Here is a 21,061-nt window from a genome sequence, read left to right as displayed (position 1 = left end):
GTGTACTTAAAACATTACTGTAGGTTAACATCATTACAATAAATCAATCCAAGAAAGCTTGACCTAATATAGAGTTATAACATGGTTAGTTACATGGTCAGTTAGGTCAACCAACTGCTACACTACACACACCTGTATGGAAACAGTTCAATTCCAAATGATTGGCACACTAGACAAGCTACAGCAAAATAAGACTGTACAAAATAAATAGTTGTCAATGTTATCTAACAAATTTAAACACCTGAAATTAGCCCCATAAATCATAATCACCGTAAATAGGTATGAGGTTATTTTCTACTTTTGCATTATCCTTTTCACTCCCCAAAACCCACAACTGCTGCGTTGCATTGAGTATGACAATGGAACAAATCCAAGACACTAGGGCTGTAACGGCACACAACAGCTGCTCTGCATTGAGTATGACAATGGAACAAATCCAAGACACTAGGGCTGTAACGGCACACAACTGCTGCGCTGCATTGAGAATGACAATGGAACAAATCCAAGACACTAGGGCTGTAACGGCACACAAATTCATAACCGTACGGTGTGGCTCTTTACGGTTCGCATTGACATTTGAAAACATTTTGAAAATAAACAGCTGCTGTGTTAAAAAGCTCTTCATAAAGCTTGTGCTGAGAAATGTTTTAAGCTCTATTGTTTGAACAGGTCCCTTTTAGCACGTCTTAATCGAAATTATAATAGGCTACTAGTTGGAGCTTTTCCACCTTCAGTTGTGTGAGCCGAACTGAGCTGTGTGAGCAAAATTGTGAGCAAAATTGTAATCTCCAGTTTAGCAGCATTTTCGTCAGTTGACAATTGAGCAGGGGAGGACTGACGATTGACAAGGGGAGGACTGACAATTGACTAGGGGAGGAATGACGATTGACAAGGGGAGGACTGACAATTGACTAGGGGAGGAATGACGATTGACAAGGGGAGGACTGACGATTGACAAGGGGAGGACTGACGATTGACCAGGGGAGGACTGACGATTGACCAGGGGAGGACTGACGATTGACTAGGGGAGGACTGATGATTGACAAGGGGAGGACTGACAATTGACCAGGGGAGGACTGACGATTGACAAGGGGAGGACTGAAGATTGACCAGGGGAGAGGGCTGATGACTGAGTAGGAGGAAGAACAGAGTTTCTGGGGAGGAATGATAAATGTTCCTAATATGGATGCTGTATCTTGCAAAATATTTGTGATTCCGAGTGGCTATGTACCTGACTTTTCAGAGATCTTTAGTTCGGTGGAACGTCCTGAAGCTTTGAAACATTTGTGCCTGCCACTGCACAGAACACATGGGTGGGCTACTGTACAGGCTGTTAACATCGTCTGCTGAATAACCTGCTCACTTTCTGAAACAACACAGGGCATATCGCAATGACCTGGAATCCATTGAGATCAACTGAGTATAATGCAGCAGCACGCTGCGTCGAGGTGAGAAACTATCAATCATACAATGATGGTCAACGTTTTGAACATTGATCCTTGGGTCTTTTTCAAGAACTAAAGATCTTGAAATAGACCGTACAAAAGCTACCTTCGGAAAAATGTATTGGTGACGTATTCAAGAAAGTGCAAAATAGCAGAGTATTAAAAGCAATCTTTCTTAGGATAAGCTGTTAAAATCACATTTTCCTTATGCTTTGGTTTAAATTCCTTTGCCGCTCATTTGTGAGTGGTCAATACCAATTAGAAAGAAAAATACATCCAATATAATTTAAATGTCATTTTTGTAACTTTCAATGTCCCTGTAATGTATGGAGTTGCATTATTTGCTGCAGTCCTTTTTACTCATCTTTGTATATATGGTCATAAAATTTGAATATCATCAAAAAGTTGATTTATTTCAGTAATTCCATTCAAAAAGTGAAACTTGTATATTATATCCATTCATTACACACAGACTGATATATTTCAAATTTATATTTCTTTAAATTGTGATGATTATAACTGAACTAATGAAAATCCCAAATTCAGTATCTCAGAAAATTAAAATATTACTTAAGACCAATACAAAAAAAGGATTTTTAGAAATGTTGGCCAATTGAAAAGTATGAACATGAAAAGTATGAGCATGTACAGCACTCAATACTTAGTTGGGGCTCGTTTTGCCTGAATTACTGCAGCAATGCGGCGTGGCATGGAGTCGATCAGTCTGTGGCACTGCTCAGGTGTTATGAGAGCCCAGGTTGCTCTGATAGTGGCCTTCAGCTCTTCTGCATTGTTGGGTCTGGCATATCGCATCTTCCTCTTCACAATACCCCATAGATTTTCTATAGGGTTAAGGTCAGGCGAGTTTGCTGGCCAATTAAGAACAGGGATACCATGGTCCTTAAACTTTGGCACTGTGTGCAGGTGCTAATCCTGTTGGAAAATGAAATCTGCGGTTATCCCTATTCCTTGTACACTTTTTTCTACCACATCTCTTCCTTCCCTTCGCCTCTCTATTAATGTGCTTGGACACAGAGCTCTGTGAACAGCCAGCCTCTTTAGCTATGACCTTTTGTGTCTTGCCCTCCTTGTGCAAGGTGTCAATGGTCGTCTTTTGGACAGCTGTCAAGTCAGCAGTCTTCCCCATGATTGTGTAGCCTACAGAACTAGACTGAGAGACCATTTAAAGGCCTTTGCAGGTGTTTTGGGTTAATTAGCTGATTAGAATGTGGCACCAGGTGTCTTCAATATTGAACCTTTTCAGAATATTCAAATTTTCAGAGATACTGAATTTGGGGTTTTCATTAGTTGTCAGTTATAATCATCAAAATTAAAAGAAATAAATACTTGAAATATATCAGTCTGTGTGGAATGAATGTATACATCATATACATTTCCCTTTTTGAATGGAATTACTGAAATGAATCAACTTTTTGATGATATTCTAATTTTATGACCAGCACCTGTACAGTATCTCACAAATGTGAGTACACCCCTCACATTTTTACAAATATTTGATTACATCTTTTCATGTGACAACACTGAAGTAATGACACTTTGCTACAATGTAAAGTAGTGAGTGTACAGCTTGTACAACAGTGTAAATCTGCTGTCCCCTCAAAATAACTCAACACACAGCCATTAATGTCTAAACACTGGCAACAAAAGTGAGTACACACCTAAGTGAAAATGTCCAAATTAGGCCCAAAGTGTCAATATTTTGTGTGGCCACCATTAATTTCCAGCACTGCCTTAACCCTCTTGAGCATGGAGAACACCAGAGCTTCACAGGTTGCCACTGGAGTCCTCTTCCAGTCCTCCATTAAACAACACAGAGCTGGTGGACGTCTGTGTGATTTGACCAGAGGTTGCACTATAAGTGCCTAGGTGGTAGAAGTCAAATTAGGAATAGAGCAAGAGTCATGTTCAACATATCCCATCCACCCACATTATTATTATTTTTTTATAATAATACACAGAGTTCAACAAAAATAGGCATTAAGAAAAGGGGAAGCCTTTTAAATTTCCCTATATTCCTTTCTGGTGGAATTCACCTCCCTTCACTACTATACAATTCAACAGGGTTTCATAGCCATCAAGTTAAAGTATGAAATTATCTAAAAATAAATGTAATTCATAAAAAGGATTAACATTAACTTGGTTTGAAAAAATATATTATCATAGGTAAGCGCGGTCAGTATAAATATAGCTTACCTAAAATTATTACAAAATTATTTGTGAAGGTTGAAAGCTAGTAGGGCACAAAAATAGATATTGCATCCAAGCAGGTTTGGTAAAATACATTATACTGTATATATTTTTACTTACATGATTCGGTACTCTGTCACCTCATTATTGTGAAGTTATAGGAAAGCTAGCCGGCTCTAAAGCATGTGTATGTATTCGCACCAGTAAGTCTTTTTCATATGTGTCCATGTCCCCTTATCTTTTTTCTCTTCTCCTTTGTCATCTCTTTCTTCTGCGTCTGCACCTCCTAGTTCCCCTGGGAACCCTGTAAGTGAGACGGAAGTATAAAGGAGAAGTACATCTTAACATGTATAGTTCTGAGGGGAAAATTAAAAAAACAAACATGATCATTCAGACACACTCATACATACAGTGGGAAGAACAAGTATTTGATACACTGCAGATTTGGCAGGTTTTCCCACTTACAAACCATGTAGAAGTCTGTAATTATCATAGGTACTCCTTAACTGTGAGTGACGGAATCTAAAATAAAAATCCAGAAAATCACATTTTATGATTTTTAAGTAATTAATTAGCATTTTATTGCATGACATAAGTATTTGATACATCAGAAAAGCATAACCTAATATTTGGTACAGAAACCTTTGTTTGCAATAACAGAGATCATATGTTTCCTGTAGTTATTGACCAGATTTGCACACACTGCAGCAGGGATTTTGGCCCACTCCTCCATACAGACCTTCTCTAGATCCTTCAGGTTTCAGGGCTGTCGCTGGGCAATATGGACTTTCAGCTCCCTCCAAAGATTTTCTATTGGTTTCAGGTCTGGAGACTGGCTAGGCCACTCCAGGACCTTGAGATGCTTCTTACTGAGCCACACCTATGAAGTTTTGGAAGACTCAGCCACGACCCCTCAATACGGTGCAGTCGTCCTGTCCCCTTTGCAGAAAAGCATCCCCAAAGAATGGTTGGGATGTTGTTCATGGGGATGTACTCATCCTTCTTCTTCCTCCAATCACGGCGAGTGGAGTTTAGACCAAAAAGCTCTATTTTTGTCTCATCAGACCACATGACCTTCTCCCATTCCTCCTCTGGATCATCCAGATGGTCATAGGCAAACTTCAGACGGGCCTGGACATGCGCTGGCTTGAGCAGGGGGACTTTGCGTGCGCTGCATGATTTTAATCCATGACGGCGTAGTGTGTTACCAATGGTTTTCTTTGAGACTGTGGTCCCAGCTCTCTTCAGGTCATTAACCAGGTCCTGCCATGTAGTTCTGGGCTGATCCCTCACCTTCCTCATGATCATTGATGCCCCACGAGGTGAGATCTTGCATGGAGTCCCAGACTGAGGGAGATTGACCGTCATCTTGAATTTCTTCCATTTTCTAATAATTGTGCCAACAGTTGCCTTCTCACCAAGCTGCTTGCCTATTGTCCTGTAGCCCATCCCAGCCTTGTGCAGGTCTACCATTTTATCCCTGATGTCCTTACACAGTCGTGGCCATTGTCGAGAGGTTGGAGTCTGTTTGATTGAGTGTGTGGACAGGTATCTTTTATACAGTTAACGAGTTCAAACAGGTGCAGTAATACATGTAATGAGTGGAGAACAGGAGGGCTTCTTAAAGAAAAACTAACAGGTCTGTGAGAGCCGGAATTCTTACTGGTTGGTAGGTGATCAAATACTTATGTCATGCAATAAAATGCAAATTAATTATAAAAAAATCATACAATGTGATTTTCTGAATTTTGGTTTTAGATTCCATCTCTCACAGTTGAAGTGTACCTATGATACAGTCCTCTACATGCTTTGTAAGTAGGAAAACCTGCAAAATCGTCAGTGTATCAAATACTTGTTCTCCCCACTGTACGCGTACATAACTGCAATCTGCACCACTGTACCGCGTATATGGACAGTTTCCAGCTTGTTCGATTCTTATTTCCTGTTAACTATATTTTACTATTTTCAAATTGTGTTTGTCCATTTGTTAGTACTTGCTCAATTACATTAGTTACCTTGTTTTACTACTGCCCTATAACAAACCCAAAGCAACAGCTGCTGTAATGTTATGTGACTAAATAAACATTGAATGTGTACGAGGCCATAGACTATGATGGCGTGTGTCCCTCTCCTTACAGAGTTGTTTCTTTTGCGTTTCCAGCAGTCGGGGTTGAGTCTCTTCTGCTCCTCCGCCAGAGCCTTGGCCTCCAGGGTGTACATCCTCCTCTCCTCTCCGCGCATCTTCTTCCACTTCTCCCCAAGAATTACGCTGATGGCTCTGAGGGCAACATACACACACATGTTACATTCACTTGACTGATTACTCTAATATTGATTTTACACACACACAAACACACACACACCTATTGTCCTTCCCAGGGTACATCTGGGTGTACTCCAGCCTAAACTTCTTGGCGAATAGCATGAAGGCATTCATTGGCCGCTTGCACTTTGTGGGCAGGGCTGCTCCTGAGCCCTGCTGGCTTCTGATTGGCCTGCTACAGCGTCTGTCTCGGTCTGGGCTAACGGCGCCTCCACTGGACTGGGAGTTCCTACGCTGCCGGGCCATACTGCTCAGAACGTACACAGCGGACGAATCCAGCGGAGTAAAGTCATAGCTGAGAGAGCAACCGGAGTTACAAAGCAAACACACATTTTAAAGCCTTGACTTTAGCCCAGCACTTAACACAGTCTTGTGTGAACCCAGGTTCTAACCCAGGGTGTCACAGATGCATTATAGACAAAATGGACCCAACTGATAATGAATTATATTCCACATAACCAAGGAGGTTCACCTCCTGAATGTGTCAAACACAACAGAGTCATCGGTGTGGGCAGCGTCTCTGTGTCCAGGAGGCAGACACACATCTCCCACGGTTACCTCGTAGCATGGTATCCCATACTGCACCACTGTCAGACTGGGGTAGAATGATGACCAGCCTACCACGGGAACACACACATTTTAAGCAAGTACAATACAAACATCTTATACATGCATACATACATAATACATATGTAACAGAAATTACACACATGCGCATCGCATCCTACCTTTGTTTCTGACAAAGAACGGGTGGTCCAGCTGACACTCTGCAGAAAGAAGCCCCTCCCCACAGGCAACGGGGTCAAAGGTTAGCTTGAGGACAGATTGGCCAAATGCCCGGCTCTCTGTGTGGGACACCAACCTCAGGCCATCAAGGCCATAACCCTGAGGACAAAAAATGCACACACACACACACACACAATGAACAAACCAGTTTAGTAAGGATGAACTCTACTACAGGGGGTTTCTTCAATTCCATTTTATTCACTTGTTTAAAAACATACATAACAATCCACGCAAAGTGTTTAAAGAGGACCTCAAATTATTAATTAAATCAGTAATATCCAAACATGTTCGAGTCTAAAAAATTACAGGACCTCAAAAGATTTTTTTAATAAAGGACAAAACGTTCAAACTTAACAGACGGCATGTAGACAGGAGAACTGTATGACAACTCTGATTCACACATGACTAGACAGCGACTGTTGTACCTTCAGAGGATGAGATGTAGCCTCATCGCCTGACTCATCCTCAGACTCCAGGTCCTCAGCGTCCTGCCACTCCACAGTAGCACCTTTATGGAAACGCAGACGGGTGCCTGCGGAAATACAGAAGAACGGATTATAGGTTGGTGTGTGCGTGGAACGGATACAAATGTGACCCCGTGTCTGGATGTACTGTGGATATAAAAAGTCTACACACCCCTGTTAATGTGACCTATAATGTGAACAATTCAATTGAAAAACAAACTGAAATCTTCGAGGGGGAAATCTTTTCTATTAAAACCTTACAATAACCTGGTTGCATAAGTGTGCACACCCTCTTATAACTGGGGATGTGGCTGTGTTTAGAATGAACCAATCACATTCAAACTCATGTTAAATAGAAGTCATTACACACCTGCCATCATTCAAAGCGACTGATTAATCCCACATAAAGTTCAGCTGTTCTGAATTTTCCAGACATTTTCTTAGTTGCATCTCGGAGCAAAAGCCATGGTCAGCAGAGAGCTTCCAAAGCATCAGAGGGATCTCATTGTTGAAAGATATCAGTCAGGAGAAGGGTACAAAATAATTTCCAAAGCATTAGCTATACCATGGAACCCAGTGAAGACAGTCATCATCAAGTGGAGAAAATATGGCACAATGGAGACATGACCAAGAAATGGACGTCCCTCCAAAATTAATGAAAAGACGAGGCGAAAACTGGTCAGGGAGGCTTCCAAGAGGCCTACAGCAACATCACAGGAACTGCAGGAATTTCTGGCAAGTACTGGCTGTGTGCTACATGTGACAACAATCTCCCGTATTCTACATATGGATTGGATATGGGGTATGGTAGCAAGACGGAAGCCTTATCTTACAAAGAAAAACATCTAAATCCTAACGCACTGACAAACTAAAAGATATGATATATTATGACCCACTGTAAAAAAAACAACAACATAATAATTACAAACTTCAGTGTTTATTTTTGTGCAACATGAACTTCAATGTTTAATTTGTGTGACTTTACCAAAGCATTTGATTTATATGTATTCCTTCAGATGCGAGCCTGTGCGCTTTACATGACGTTTCAGTGTTAGGCCCGGCAGTTGCGCACAGACTGGGTTCAGTAATAAAAGGCTTTTAATGACCAAAATATAATTCAGACTGACAAAATAATAAAAATGACATTCTTCTTCTTTTAAATAATAATAATAATAATAGAAATAATAATAATAACGACATTGACAGACGGATCGGTGCAGCTTCTGCAGTAATGCAGTCAATGTATCGGTCTGTCGTGGTGAAGAAAGAGCTGAGCCACAAGGCGAAGCTCTCGATTTACCAGTCAATCTACGTTCCTACTCTCACCTATGGTCATGAGCTTTGGGTCATGACCGAAAGGACAAGATCCCGGATACAGGCGGCCGAAATGAGCTTTCTCCGCAGGGTGGCCGGGCGATCCCTTAGAGATAGGGTGAGAAGCTCGGTCACCCGGGAGGAGCTCAGAGTAGAGCCGCTGCTCCTCCACATCAAGAGGGGTCAGCTGAGGTGGCTTGGGCATCTGTTTCGGATGCCTCCGGAACGCCTTCCTGGGAAGGTGTTCCGGTCCCGTCCCACTGGGAGGAGACCCCGGGGAAGACCTAGGACATGCTGGAGGGACTATGTCTCCCGGCTGGCCTGGGAACGCCTCGGTGTCCCCCCAGAAGAGCTAGAGGAAGTGTCTGGGGAGAGGGAAGTCTGGGCATCCCTGCTTAGACTGCTGCCCCCGCGACCCGGCCCCGGATAAGCGGAAGATGATGGATGGATGGAACGACATTCTTCTTCTAAATAACAATAAACGTCATTTATAATAAATATAATAAAATAATACATTACAAATTGTAATGCAATTATTAATGTGAATGAATGGCACTCCACATCACATCATCATCTTTTATTCCGCTTTTTTAAACTGCTTTTTACCTCCCTGGTGATCGTCTCAATCTCCACGTCAGAGAAGTTTCTCTTTTTTGCCGTCTTCCGTGTGTCCATGGCGTAAAATGAGGGCGTGGGGGATGCGGAGATATATAGGGGCGTGTTATTTTAATGACGATCGTTTTCAGCCGCGGCATTTATCAAGGGAAGGTATTGCGTACACCTGGATTTTAAAGGTACGCACAGTTTCATAAATCAGGCGGTGAGAGGAGTGTAAGCAAAATCGTACGCCAACATATACGCCCGTTTCTACGCAAGAATGATAAATGAGGGCCAATCTGTCCTCGCAAAGGTGCTTCAACAAAGTATTAGTTTAAGGCTGTGCACACTTATGCAACCAGGTTATTGTGAGTTTTTCCCCTCTCAAAGATTTCAGTTTGTTTTTCAATTGAATTGTTCACATTATAGGTCACATTAAAGGTGGGAAAAGTTCTGACATGATTTATCTTTGTAACATTCTTTTACATCACAAGAACCTGGCATTTTAACAGGGGTGTGTATACTTTTTATATGCACTGTACATGCGGGGGTAAATGCTGTCTCTATAGAAAAATCCATTGCAATTTTCAGTAGATAAAACATATTGGGTGAACTTTTGGAATCACTTTAATGAAATGACCAACTTAAAAACAAAGTGGCAAGGGGCATCATTCTTGTATGGAACAATTGTTTGACTGAATTGAAACTAACAGAAACATTTAGTCAACCTAACAGTGAGGATGGGGACCTGCTCTTTTAAAGAGACAGGGGCCAAGGCTTGGTGTGTGCCACAAGCGGAAGCGAGAATAGGAAAGATCTTCAACTATACAACGGACACTACAGTCATCTGAGGTGTGTCTGAAATTGTTCTAGGAAGGCCAGGCAGAACATGTACTGATAAGTGCTGGGTTTGAATCTGGCCCACAACTTTTTCAGCAAAAACTTTTTCCCTCCTTTCCTGTCCAATGCAGCAGAAAAACACCTAAAAAGATATTACTGTAGGCTTGTAGAAATAATACACCTAATATACAACCTGCCAATGTAGCAACTTCGCTGTGATTTCAGAAGTGTGTACCTTTGAGGAAACAGTGCCAAGCAGTAGGAGGCCACGAGTGGCTCCAACCCATGTCCTCGTCATCGGAGATAGAGGACCGGCAGGACACAACCGACCCACACTCACTGCTGGCCTGTGAAATGGACCGGGACCAGAGGCAGGATCAATTAGCTAGTTGACTTTCCCTCATATTCTCCAACCAGCTCCATACTAACCAATTCAAAGAGAAAGATATGAGACACTTGAGAGTTAAACGGCAGAATCGAGTTATGTGCATTTGCGCATCGGTCCATTGGCACCCTCTGGTGGACAGAAATGAGTAAAAAGTCTCACCCTGGCTCTCCCGCTGCGTTCTGTGTGTCCTCCACCAGGTGACAGGCTGCTGGAGGTCAGCTGAGGTTGGGTGTGGGGAGGTCGGGCGTAAGAATGAAGGTTATTGCTAGAGCCAACCATGTGGATGGGTGTTGAGCTGTGGGACATAGAAAGGAGGGGTTATGAAGTAGTGTAAGCTGCATGTGTGTGTATGTGTAAGTGCGGTACAGTGACTGCCCTACCTGACGACCTGGGCGGAGCCTTCTAGAAGGGGACTCTGGGGGCTTGTGGCAATGTGCGCTAGCTGTGTGAGCCAGCGTGTGTCCGGTGGTCCCGGCAAGCGGGAGTTTGTGTGTGGGTCTCGCTCCTGGTGGGACAACCCAGCACCCACCTCAAACACGACAGTGGCTGTCAGGTCCTCCTCCACCTCCTGCAGCTCTGGGAGGTCATCTAAGGAGTAAAATGAAGCCATATAATGAACACAATTAACCAGGTTCCTCAAAGGAGATCCATTCAGTGCTATAATAATTAAAATACGCAAAACATGATGCTCTATAAGACATTTATACTTCATACACACATCAACAGCCACCATAAACACAAACTTAACATATACCAGTATTAAGCAGATTATTACCATATTCCATGTGCCTGTCACTAGTGTGGCATCCAGGGGAGGAGGGCGGGTCTTCATCACACTGAAGCAGGTTCAAGCCCTGTTCCCTTCCTGTCTCTAAACCTCTCTCTGTGATGGTCTGCCTACTACTGCCACCGTTGCTCCTCTGGGGAGTCTTTACTTCCCACACCATCGTATATAACGCTTTAGGTAATTTGTCTGAACAGACAGACACACAGACATTCATTAATGTTTTATTAACATACTGATTGCAAATGCAATACAACTGTATGTATTATGCTCTTTCTGGTGTATAGTAACGAGGATTAGGAGGGGTGCGATGAGGATGGAAAGCCGGGGGGGGAATGAGGCCACTGACATAAGACAGCGTTGGCTTTTTGAAAATATATGTGTAAACAATGTAGCCTACTGTACAATTATAATGAGCACTGTGAAGACATTTTTTTCTTCCAATTTTTATACCGTTTCTCTACCTTTGGTTTTTCATTTTTTCTCATCTGCGTCAAGTGATTGTTCCCATGCAAGCGTTGTTTATGGTCCGGAAATCGCACATGCGCACTGGAGCTCATTCATTCGATACTGTGAAAGGTCGATAACTCATTCAAGTTACAAATCAAAAATATATCTCACGAATAGTTACGCTGTCTACTGCACTTCATATTACATTCCATTGCGGTTATAACTACGTAAATATGTAAAAATAATTGATGCTCATTGATTTGGCAAACGCCACCTAATATGGTTAAGGTTTGTTGTCAAAATACAGAACTAGTTTCGAGCTCGAAATAAAAAGATCTCATTTTAATTGTTCTGCAAAACGACGGCACGTACTGGACTATGTGTTGCAATATGCACAAATATAGGGGGGGGGGGGGGGGGGGGGGGGGGGGGGGGGGGGGGGGGGAATAACTTGACAAAATGTCAATATCTTGATACAATGAAATGAAAGAATGAACGACTCTGCAGCAGTGTTGCGCAAGTTGGAAACCGAACACAACAAACGCCAACAATGACATTTTAGCTATGCTGCGCAATTTCTTACGCATTTAAGCAGACATTGTATAATTTGCTTTTTACTATGCGGTCTTTTCTTCAAGATCTACTATTTATTTCTTAATTGAATTGTAATTACACCCATTGCTTTCTAGTTCCGATGAACTTCACATGCAACTCACCACAACAGCCGCCATCAACGAAAAGTTGGAGATTAATGTTTTTCTTTTTCTAAATATCACTGGTGGCTTTAGACGTCGATCAACGACTTCTCTTTAGTTAGTTGGCTACCCATTAAGTACGCCCACATATTAGTTTGCGCTCTTCCCATTGGCTGTAAAACATGTCCATCATCTCTCATGCAAGAGAGCGACTTCAACCAGCTGTGCAATTCTTATAATGTATCTGCTTTTGCAGAAGTTTTGACTGTCAATAGGGCAGATAACATTAAAATATTATTGGTTTGTAAACATGCTTAGATGTATGCTTAGATGTAAGCAGTTTCTCACCAATGAAAGATAACAGATTATTTCCATTATTTTTACTATATAACGTTTAATGCAATGGAGCGAATAGTTTAAATTTAAAAAAAATCTCCAGAAATTATGAGTACTCTACCACATCAACAGAAAAAAGGAACAACACTACAAAGTGGAAGTGCCACTCAAAACCCTAAAACATTTTAGAAAGTAGAACTCAACGTTTTATTTACACACAAAATTGTAACAGAAACAAGGGATGACAGTTACCTGTGGTTGGAATAGATAATTATATGCAGAGGTAGGCAAGATAAATTATTTCAGTTGCATGGCACAGCTGGTTTAAATAGATTTACTTGCACTGGAGGTTTTAATCTAATAATGACATTTACGAAAAATCGGGTTTAAAAAAAGGCAAATACGGTAGTTAGCATTAAAAAGAGCAGTGCATTAAATTACAAAAACAAATGTTTCTTTTTTAAAAGACGGTAATAGGTAACTATGTTCCAAACTAACAAATAGCAGCAATATGAAAAATGCTAACAGAATTCTCCTATATGATATTTCCCTTATGTAGACATTGTATATAGACATTGTTTGGAAGTAGTGAGGAAAGTAGTTCCATCATCCACTGAACAGCTGAAATCTGCTTCCCAAAACACCCTCTGAAACACAAACTATTTGGAAAAACATCCTCAGACAACTCATTAACATCTTATAACACAGTAACTAGTAAATGCTGAAGTAAGCAACACAATCTGTTATGGGTGTATTGAAAGAGACTTCAAACACTGCCTTTTTTTGCTACTGAGCACCAAGTTTTGTCAACGTCCCATTGGACCTAAGAAATATACAGCATTTAAACGATTGGTTACTAATGCCAACAAGATTGTAAATGCTTTACTCAGAACTAAAGAGCTATTAAAATCTTGAAGTACAATTGTTTAATTTTATCATAAACAAGTTGGCGACCAAAAATAAAAGCTACACTGAAAGATGTTTTAAGCAGCAGCACTTCACTAATAGTTTCTGTGGTGAGAAATGTCTTGTTTTCATACCACATACTGTCCAGATTAAAACATTAGTTTTAAAAGTAACAGATACATGTCAGAGATAAGAAACCAGATGAAATAATAATTCATTCATGATTAATTGATATTCTATTGGTAATACTTCCAGGTTACAAAACGCAGCAATACCTTTTTCATCCTGATTACTATTGGAAATAGTAATCAGGATGAATTTAAAGGTCACTAACACAAACCACTAGGTTTTGTATCATACAAAATACTATATAAATAATATGGGATTTGTCTCATATGAAGTCTAAGTTGGTTGTGTGGACTAACAATGTCCTACCTAAAAAAGTCTGACTGCTAACAATGAAATAGCAACATTTGGCCCTTCAGGAGTGTCTAGGAGTCAATGTCTCAGCTTTTTATGCTCAGGGTGTTTCATTGCGCTGTGTGGTCGGGGATGTCAGCTGTACTTCCGAACAGCGCAGCCAGCTGCTCTTCGTAGTTGAGGATGTTCCTCTTCATGATGTCCATGCAGGGCCCCAGCAGACGCTCAAACGCCTGCACGTCCATGACTGGAACAAACAACGCGACGTGGCCACACAAGTGAAAACACTGACACATGAGGCCCACCTCAGCTGCATGGTGTGTGACAAGGCTATAGACTCTGTGCACCAGCGTAGTGACAAACTTCCGCTTTTGTCTAGAAGTCGGTTTTGTCCAGTTTACTTACTAATACTCATCCACATTATTAAACACCTAAACTCACAACAAGATTAGTGATGCTGTTGTATGGAGAAAAAAAAAATATATAATGTACGTGACTCATTTAAGTTTCAAGGTACAAGTGGGGCATCATTTTAATCAGGAGAATGTCCTCTTTTTAATAAAACATGGCATTCAATGACTTCAAACGCTGGACTAGAAATAGTCAGAAAAGGTGATTTTTTAAATACTTCCACGTAACGCAGGTTTAAGTGCAATTAATACCATATAGGACCAGATGTTTACTTCCTATGCCAGTTGTTATTTTTCAGTTTCGTTGTGAAATGAGGTTACAGTAGTAAAATAAAAGAGGAGACCTGTTTTGGTGCTTTTTTGAGGCTATGGAATTTTAAGCTTCATTCAGGTTAGAAGAGGCTGAACAAAGGTTTGTTTCAATTCACTTGCTATGGGGACGCGCTAGTGTTCCAGCTCAGCCAGCGTTCTTTTGCCGTTTTTGAGGCTAGGGTGAATTTTTATGCGTTCTATTGTCCTGCCTAATACTACACTAAAAAGGAACACGTCGCTAACTAGCTTAGCCGATAGCCGGCCGGCACACCACAGTAAACTACTTACCCTCGTAGTTGTGCAGATAACTCGATACGTAGAGTTTGAATCCCTTGTTCCGCTTGCTTGTTGGAGCAGGGGACCAGGCATCAACAATTCGATGGACATCACTAATGCTTATTTTAGGCAGGTCTTGGAGACATCTACTAAAAACTGACATTTTGGGTGACGCGGGTGATCGCCTTAAGTAAACCGGAAACTGATATGCCGACATCTGGCTAAACCGGAAGTTCTTCCATACACTTGTGCACAGAGCCTATTGAGACTAGAGGCCAGGTCGTTAGCAACTTACCCAAGCACTTGACGTTTCCGATGGCGTACGCTGAAGCGGCCCGCGGTTTATTCGTGACAAGAGCCAGTTCTCCAAAGTACTGTCCCCTAGTGCACGTGGCAATCTGCCTCTCCTCGCCCTCGTCCTTTTTCATCTGGGGGGACGGACAGTCAGACCGTACATACAGCAGCTAACATAGGACAGACTACCGTTGACTTCCTCTGCAATGGTGTTTTCACCTCATAATTTACGAGAACCTCGGCTTAACCTGTCAACACTGACCAGACGTTTATTAAGATGTGATTCCGGCTTAACCTGTCAACACTGACCAGATGTTTATTAAGATGTGATTCAGGCTTAACCTGTCAACACTGACCAGATGTTTATTAAGATGTGATTCAGGCTTAACCTATCAACACTGACCAGATGTTTATTAAGATGTGATTCAGGCTTAACCTGTCAACACTGACCAGATGTTTATTAAGATGTGATTCAGGCTTAACCTGTCAACACTGACCAGATGTTTATTAAGATGTGATTCAGGCTTAACCTGTCAACACTGACCAGATGTTTATTAAGATGAGACCTCGGCTTAACCTGTCAACACTGACCAGATGTTTATTAAGATGTGATTCAGGCTTAACCTGTCAACACTGACCAGATGTTTATTAAGATGTGATTCAGGCTTAACCTGTCAACACAGACCAGATGTTTATTAAGATGTGATTCAGGCTTAACCTGTCAACACTGACCAGATGTTTATTAAGATGTGATTCAGGTTTAACCTGTCAACACTGACCAGATGTTTATTAAGATGAGACCTCAGCTTAACCTGTCAACACTGACCAGATGTTTATTAAGATGAGATCTCAGCTTAACCGATCAACAGCGACCAGATGTTTATTAAGATGAGACCTCGGCTTAACCTGTCAACACTGACCAGATGTTTATTAAGATGTGATTCAGGCTTAACCTGTCAACACTGACCAGATGTTTATTAAGATGTGATTCAGGCTTAACCTGTCAACACTGACCAGATGTTTATTAAGATGTGATTCAGGCTTAACCTGTCAACACTGACCAGATGTTTATTAAGATGAGATCTCGGCTTAACCTGTCAACACTGACCAGATGTTTATTGATACTGACCAGACGTTTACCAACATGAGATATCGTCCCTTTTCAGACATGCCGTTTTCACTAACAAACTGAGGATCCGGAAACCTCACCTTGGTCCTCTTCATTGTGATGCCAACCTGACCGGATTCCACTACGTAGAAACAGTCAGCCAGTTCCCCCTGTGAGAACGGCAGAAGTTAGCAGGCCTTTTGTGTAGCACCCTTCCGGTTTTACATGAGTCCGAAACACGGGGGACATGAGAGAGACTTGCCTGTGCTATAATCTGTTCGCCGTCAACATAGGACTTGGAGGATAGGACGTCCACCACGCACATCCTTTCAGAGACCTGCCACAATCAGACAGGAGCGCTGAGACCCAGAACTGGGGCTGTCACGGTTAATGGTTTAATGAGGTCGCATGTGGCTCAGAAGACCAGTAGTCAAAGGAAGAAATCATGTATGCACTCGCTATTGTAAGTTGCTCTAGATAAGAATGCTAATTGAATCCAATGTACATTTTGATTAATCTTTTGACAGCCCTAGTTGTAGTACTTATACGGTGCCTACAGACTGTCTATACACCCCTTGCTTAGAGGAAACCCTGCCCCAGTCTTCTGAATACCTAAACTCAAGATTATTTTACTTAAGAACTCTGGTTATTTTACTTAAGAACTCCCAGACAACTAACCTGGTAAAATGAAATAAATAAATAAATAATGAACAAACTGAGCCATAAAGTAGGACCACAGTCAGATGTTCCAGGTCATAATTGAGATGACGTTCTCACCTCTAGGGAGGTTAGTAGAGGCAGCGACTTGATGAAGGCCTCGTAGGTCTCCCTCTTCTGGTAATTGTTCCTCACTATAATCCTCCTGAATGTAATTCGGTCCTGGGATACGTGAACAGTAAAGATATAAGATAACAGTAACAGTCCAACAGTAAGCCACATTGTACAGTTTGATGGAGTGTGGGTTGACAGCAGTCGCATTGGGTTTGAGGGCAGGTTTAGGGTTGTGATATATCGTGTCTGGCCAAAGAGCTCGAGTGGGTGGAATGATATGAGTCATTTTTTAAAGTATTATTAGCTGTAAGCAGGCATAGAGTTCATGATTCCTACCATGCACCAGAGTGCTCCTCCAGAGGTAGCGATGATGGTGGCGGCCCGGGGGGTGTTGTACATCAGGGCCAGTTCGCCAAAACTGCCCTGGTGATTATAGGAACCAACCACGCGGTCCAAACCGTCTGCTTTCATTAGGATGTCAAAGGTCCCGCTGGTACGAAAGGGCCACAATATAATGATACATTAATGAAATATAGAAATATTTTATTTTTACTTTGGGAAATCAGAAATGTAACCTGTCTGTGCAAAAATAGTAAACACAAAAACAGTAGTTCCCAAATCTTTTGGGAGACCATCAAATTGCTGCAAAAAAAAGGATTTCAGGACCATCATTGGCAATCACCAATGTGTTTTTTAAAGATGATATTGACGTTTGATGGATTACAGCAACAACAGTTTACATCCAAACCAACTCACCCTTTGTTAGTAACTTGCGTTAGTGAGTTTTCCTTTCACTTGGTTAACCAGCTTACAAAAGCTGTTAATACAATGTTTTTTAATTTAATTCTATTTAGATGCTGCACAATGATCGCCTACATCCCTCAAATTTAACTCTGGACCTCAGCGCCATTTCCACTCAACCTATTCCTAGCAACCTTCTGTACAGGGACTGATTTAGACCTGAGACACCAGGAGAGTGCAATGGATGATGAGGTAGAACAGAAGGGTAAGAGTTGAATACCACTGCCCTACACTATTCGATGCTTGTTTTCTTAGACAGAAATTTTGTGAACTGTGTAGAATTTTTGCAACCAACAAATGAGAGCAAATGTTTTCCATTGTTCCTCTAAAAAAAATTCAATGAAGATCGAAAATCCACACCCTCGACGCTTCATGGAATGATTTTGACCCCTGTGGTCGAACATCTGGAACGGTCCCAAATACTTAGACTTTTTCTGACACCGCTTGTTAGTTTCAAGCCCTACATAAATGGGATCTGAATAAAGTCTGTGTGGATACTGGTTATTAAGCGTGTGGATGAATCTGAAGTTTTACCTTTCAATAACATAGAAGTTGTCCCCGTCATCATACTGGTCTATGATGTGTTCTCCAGTTGTCACTGGCTTCTCAAACATGGCATCCAGTATCTGGGACATCTGCTCCTGTTGACACAAAAACTTAAAGTTTTTCTCTCAGTACCCAGCTACATCCGTAGACTTGTGTATATTATCTTTTACTCAGCATAATCTTTCCACCCAGCCTTGCTTTACCGGGTCTAGGTTTTTGAACAACAGAATGTCTTTGCATGCCTCCTGTAGCCTGTGCCTTTGCTCATCCGATTTAGGATGGGTGACCTGGAAGAGATTATAGACGAGCCATGATGACACTGTGTTATTAAAGCTACGGTATGAGGTTCAACTGTGAAGTGCAGGCAGTCATCTAGACTCCTGTGTCACCCTGAGACTGACTGGTATTGCTGAAATGTTTGTTTGTTTCAGAAAGCAATTCCCTGCTGCTTTACCTCAATGGCTTGAAGTTAGCCCAGCATCATTGTCATGTCATTAACTATCTGGAGGGTAAGAGGCCAAGCCAACAGTGAAGAAGGTTATGCGCTCTTACCCTAGGATCTTTGTCCTCCTCCTCTTCATCTGGGTTGATTGCTTCAGCACAAACTGCGGAGGGTAACAGGAGTCATAAACATGGCCAACAGCTTCAGAGACAAACAACTCAGGATTCCAAAAGTGCTTTCAACCACACCAGACCCAGGCGGTCACATAATCTTCACTGCATTGCAGTGTAATCCATTTCACCCAGCAAGCAATTGAGCCAGTAATACCTCCATCGTTGAACGAGCTGAACATAGCCTAGACAACATCCGATACATGAGTAGTTGGTGCTTCTGATACATGGCTATCTGAACATAGTCTAGACTTCATAAGGCTCTAGCTAGCAGACATCTATTAACGTGCTACAGTGCACTACATTTTTCTGCATCCTATGAGCTGACTACTTGATCTCTTCCCCAAAATAGGCTACCATGATTCATATCTGTCAGTGGTGACACCAGCACTTGATCTCTTCTCTGAATCAACCAATAGTTTCATCCTAAGAGATAACATGATTCCCATCATATCTGCAAATGCACACTTTTTCTGATGTCATTTCCTGTCACTGTAGGACGCACTGGAAAAAGTAGTTGGTGTTTTTTTGTTTATAAAAAGGACAACCAAACCGGAATTTCTAGGTTATAATGTACACTACCGAGGATACATGACATTAAATATAAAAACTTACCAGAAGATCTTCTCAAAAATCTGTTGATCACTGGAGCTAATAAAACGGAAAATTAAGATTAGCTAGGTGTATAGTAGTTTACTGTACTGTATAATAACCTTCGTGTAACCGGATTGGCTTGGCAGCAGTAGAGCTCACATGTCAAAGTAGCCATCTGTATTTTCGATAGCTAGACAGCTAGTATATTTCCTTCCACTGGCCAAAGTAAACAATGAATGGGGTTACTCAAGGTTTTGAGATGGTACATAATTCCTCTAGATCGGATATCCATTCTCTTGGCCTGGCATTTGACTACTTTCCCACTGATGGTCAATTAGAGGGGCTTAAAAGCTACGTTTTGCGAAATAGCCTAGCGTATTGACTGGGCTATCTCATCATCACATCAGCCTAGCAGGCATCATCAGCCACCAGTCATACTTATAGTAGTGATATTACTAGCTTTGGCTTGAACAGTGGAGACAATGTAGCCAGTTACCTACGAATTCCTCATCGTCATCTTCATTTTCCGAATCGGTTTGAATTGCCTCCTCCGCAAAGTTGACAGCTCTTCCACTACCACTAGGTCGACCGGCGATTGCAGAATTTCGGGAATTGCCATAGTCAAAAGCGGTTACTGCCTGATTTTCCTTCAGTTGAATAAAATACTGCACGGCAAACTCCACAAGGTCTCCAGGCTGATTCCTCAACACTTCCACAGTAAATCTTTGCAACAGCTCCGTCAATCCGTCTGGGATTTCAATACTCATTTCTAGTCAGCGAGTCTTAGAAGAGTTAGGCAAATGCTGCCGGTCCACAATACAGTAGTAGTACCTTGCTAAAAATTTTATTATTCCAGTTCAGGCTTGTAAGGTTGACAGCTCACTTCAAGGATACTTCAAGGGGATTGAGTAAAACAAAAATTCCACAAAATAAAAAATTCTACAAACGTGGCTAACGTTGAATACATTCTTAATTCATGTTAATGCTACTGTAGCTAGCTAGCTACATCGCCGCTCTTTGGTGTAATAGTTAGCAACTGAACCAAAATGTTGCACGAATCATTTTGCAGTCCGCTCCTGTTAACCCCCCCCCCCCCCCCCCCCCATGTGACCCACGTCTCCAAGACAACCTTCCATCTTCAGATTGCTCACGCAGTACCCTAGAAACATGCAGGTCTGATTTGTCACCGCTTTTCAAAGGATAGTTTTCAATTCTCAAAATTCTGTCAGTATATTTTCCCAATATTTGTTCATTCATATTGAAAGTCTAGCAATAACTTGTATTTTAAAATAAGGGTTCTGTGGGAACTTACCTTTCACATGGATTAATTTTGTAATTTAGTTAGTAATAACTGACTTAATATGAGGTTAATGAATGGGAA

General features: G+C 41.6%; 2 protein-coding genes across 4 annotated transcripts; both read right to left on the bottom strand.

Moving 5' to 3' along the window:
• Positions 1 to 3,296: 3,296 nt before the first annotated feature.
• LOC105025659 (HMG box-containing protein 1) lies at positions 3,297 to 12,399 on the bottom strand. Of its 2 annotated transcripts, XM_010896480.4 has the most exons (12): positions 12,316 to 12,399; positions 11,614 to 11,719; positions 11,141 to 11,338; positions 10,746 to 10,953; positions 10,525 to 10,660; positions 10,213 to 10,324; positions 7,188 to 7,294; positions 6,705 to 6,861; positions 6,449 to 6,593; positions 6,017 to 6,271; positions 5,790 to 5,931; positions 3,297 to 3,957 (listed from the first exon to the last, which is right to left on the bottom strand). In XM_010896480.4, the coding sequence occupies exons 3-12, from the start codon at positions 11,310 to 11,312 to the stop codon at positions 3,940 to 3,942; spliced, it is 1,452 nt and encodes a 483-aa protein (XP_010894782.2). In that variant the 5' UTR covers positions 11,313 to 11,338; positions 11,614 to 11,719; positions 12,316 to 12,399; the 3' UTR covers positions 3,297 to 3,939. The 2 variants fall into 2 exon arrangements, with proteins under 2 accessions (XP_010894782.2, XP_019898197.2); XM_020042638.2 differs by lacking the exon at positions 11,614 to 11,719 and having other exon boundaries at positions 12,316 to 12,382.
• Positions 12,400 to 12,819: 420 nt separating this feature from the next.
• LOC105025658 (cAMP-dependent protein kinase type II-beta regulatory subunit-like) lies at positions 12,820 to 20,749 on the bottom strand. Of its 2 annotated transcripts, XM_010896478.5 has the most exons (11): positions 20,177 to 20,749; positions 19,702 to 19,737; positions 19,027 to 19,079; positions 18,678 to 18,761; positions 18,463 to 18,569; positions 17,464 to 17,617; positions 17,134 to 17,235; positions 16,619 to 16,693; positions 16,458 to 16,526; positions 15,250 to 15,382; positions 12,820 to 14,203 (listed from the first exon to the last, which is right to left on the bottom strand). In XM_010896478.5, exons 1-11 carry the CDS (start codon positions 20,445 to 20,447, stop codon positions 14,067 to 14,069), a joined length of 1,221 nt encoding a protein of 406 aa, XP_010894780.1. In that variant the 5' UTR covers positions 20,448 to 20,749; the 3' UTR covers positions 12,820 to 14,066. The 2 variants fall into 2 exon arrangements, with proteins under 2 accessions (XP_010894780.1, XP_019898214.1); XM_020042655.3 differs by lacking the exon at positions 18,678 to 18,761.
• Between the last annotated feature and the right edge of the window lie 312 nt (positions 20,750 to 21,061).

Source organism: Esox lucius, chromosome 23 (assembly GCF_011004845.1).
Source record: "Esox lucius isolate fEsoLuc1 chromosome 23, fEsoLuc1.pri, whole genome shotgun sequence".
Taxonomy (NCBI): domain Eukaryota; kingdom Metazoa; phylum Chordata; class Actinopteri; order Esociformes; family Esocidae; genus Esox; species Esox lucius.
Note: the sequence above shows the minus strand (reverse complement) of the source record. Positions and strands in the feature narration are given on the sequence as shown.

What these genes read in the sequence shown, in the direction of transcription:
- LOC105025659 (XM_010896480.4), bottom strand. Translation starts at nt 11,312, where the DNA reads ATGGTGTGGGAAGTAAAGACTCCCCAGAGGAGCAACGGTGGCAGTAGT. An exon ending in TTGGCACTGTTTCCTCAAAG is followed by an intron (nt 7,295 to 10,212) that starts GTACACACTTCT and finishes GTATTTCCGCAG; the next exon opens with GCACCCGTCTGCGTTTCCAT. An exon ending in TACCCTGGGAAGGACAATAG is followed by an intron (nt 5,932 to 6,016) that starts GTGTGTGTGTGT and finishes TGTTGCCCTCAG; the next exon opens with AGCCATCAGCGTAATTCTTG.
- LOC105025658 (XM_010896478.5), bottom strand. Translation starts at nt 20,447, where the DNA reads ATGAGTATTGAAATCCCAGACGGATTGACGGAGCTGTTGCAAAGATTT. An exon ending in TGTTCAAAAACCTAGACCCG is followed by an intron (nt 18,570 to 18,677) that starts GTAAAGCAAGGC and finishes TTGTGTCAACAG; the next exon opens with GAGCAGATGTCCCAGATACT. An exon ending in GCGAACAGATTATAGCACAG is followed by an intron (nt 16,527 to 16,618) that starts GCAAGTCTCTCT and finishes CCGTTCTCACAG; the next exon opens with GGGGAACTGGCTGACTGTTT.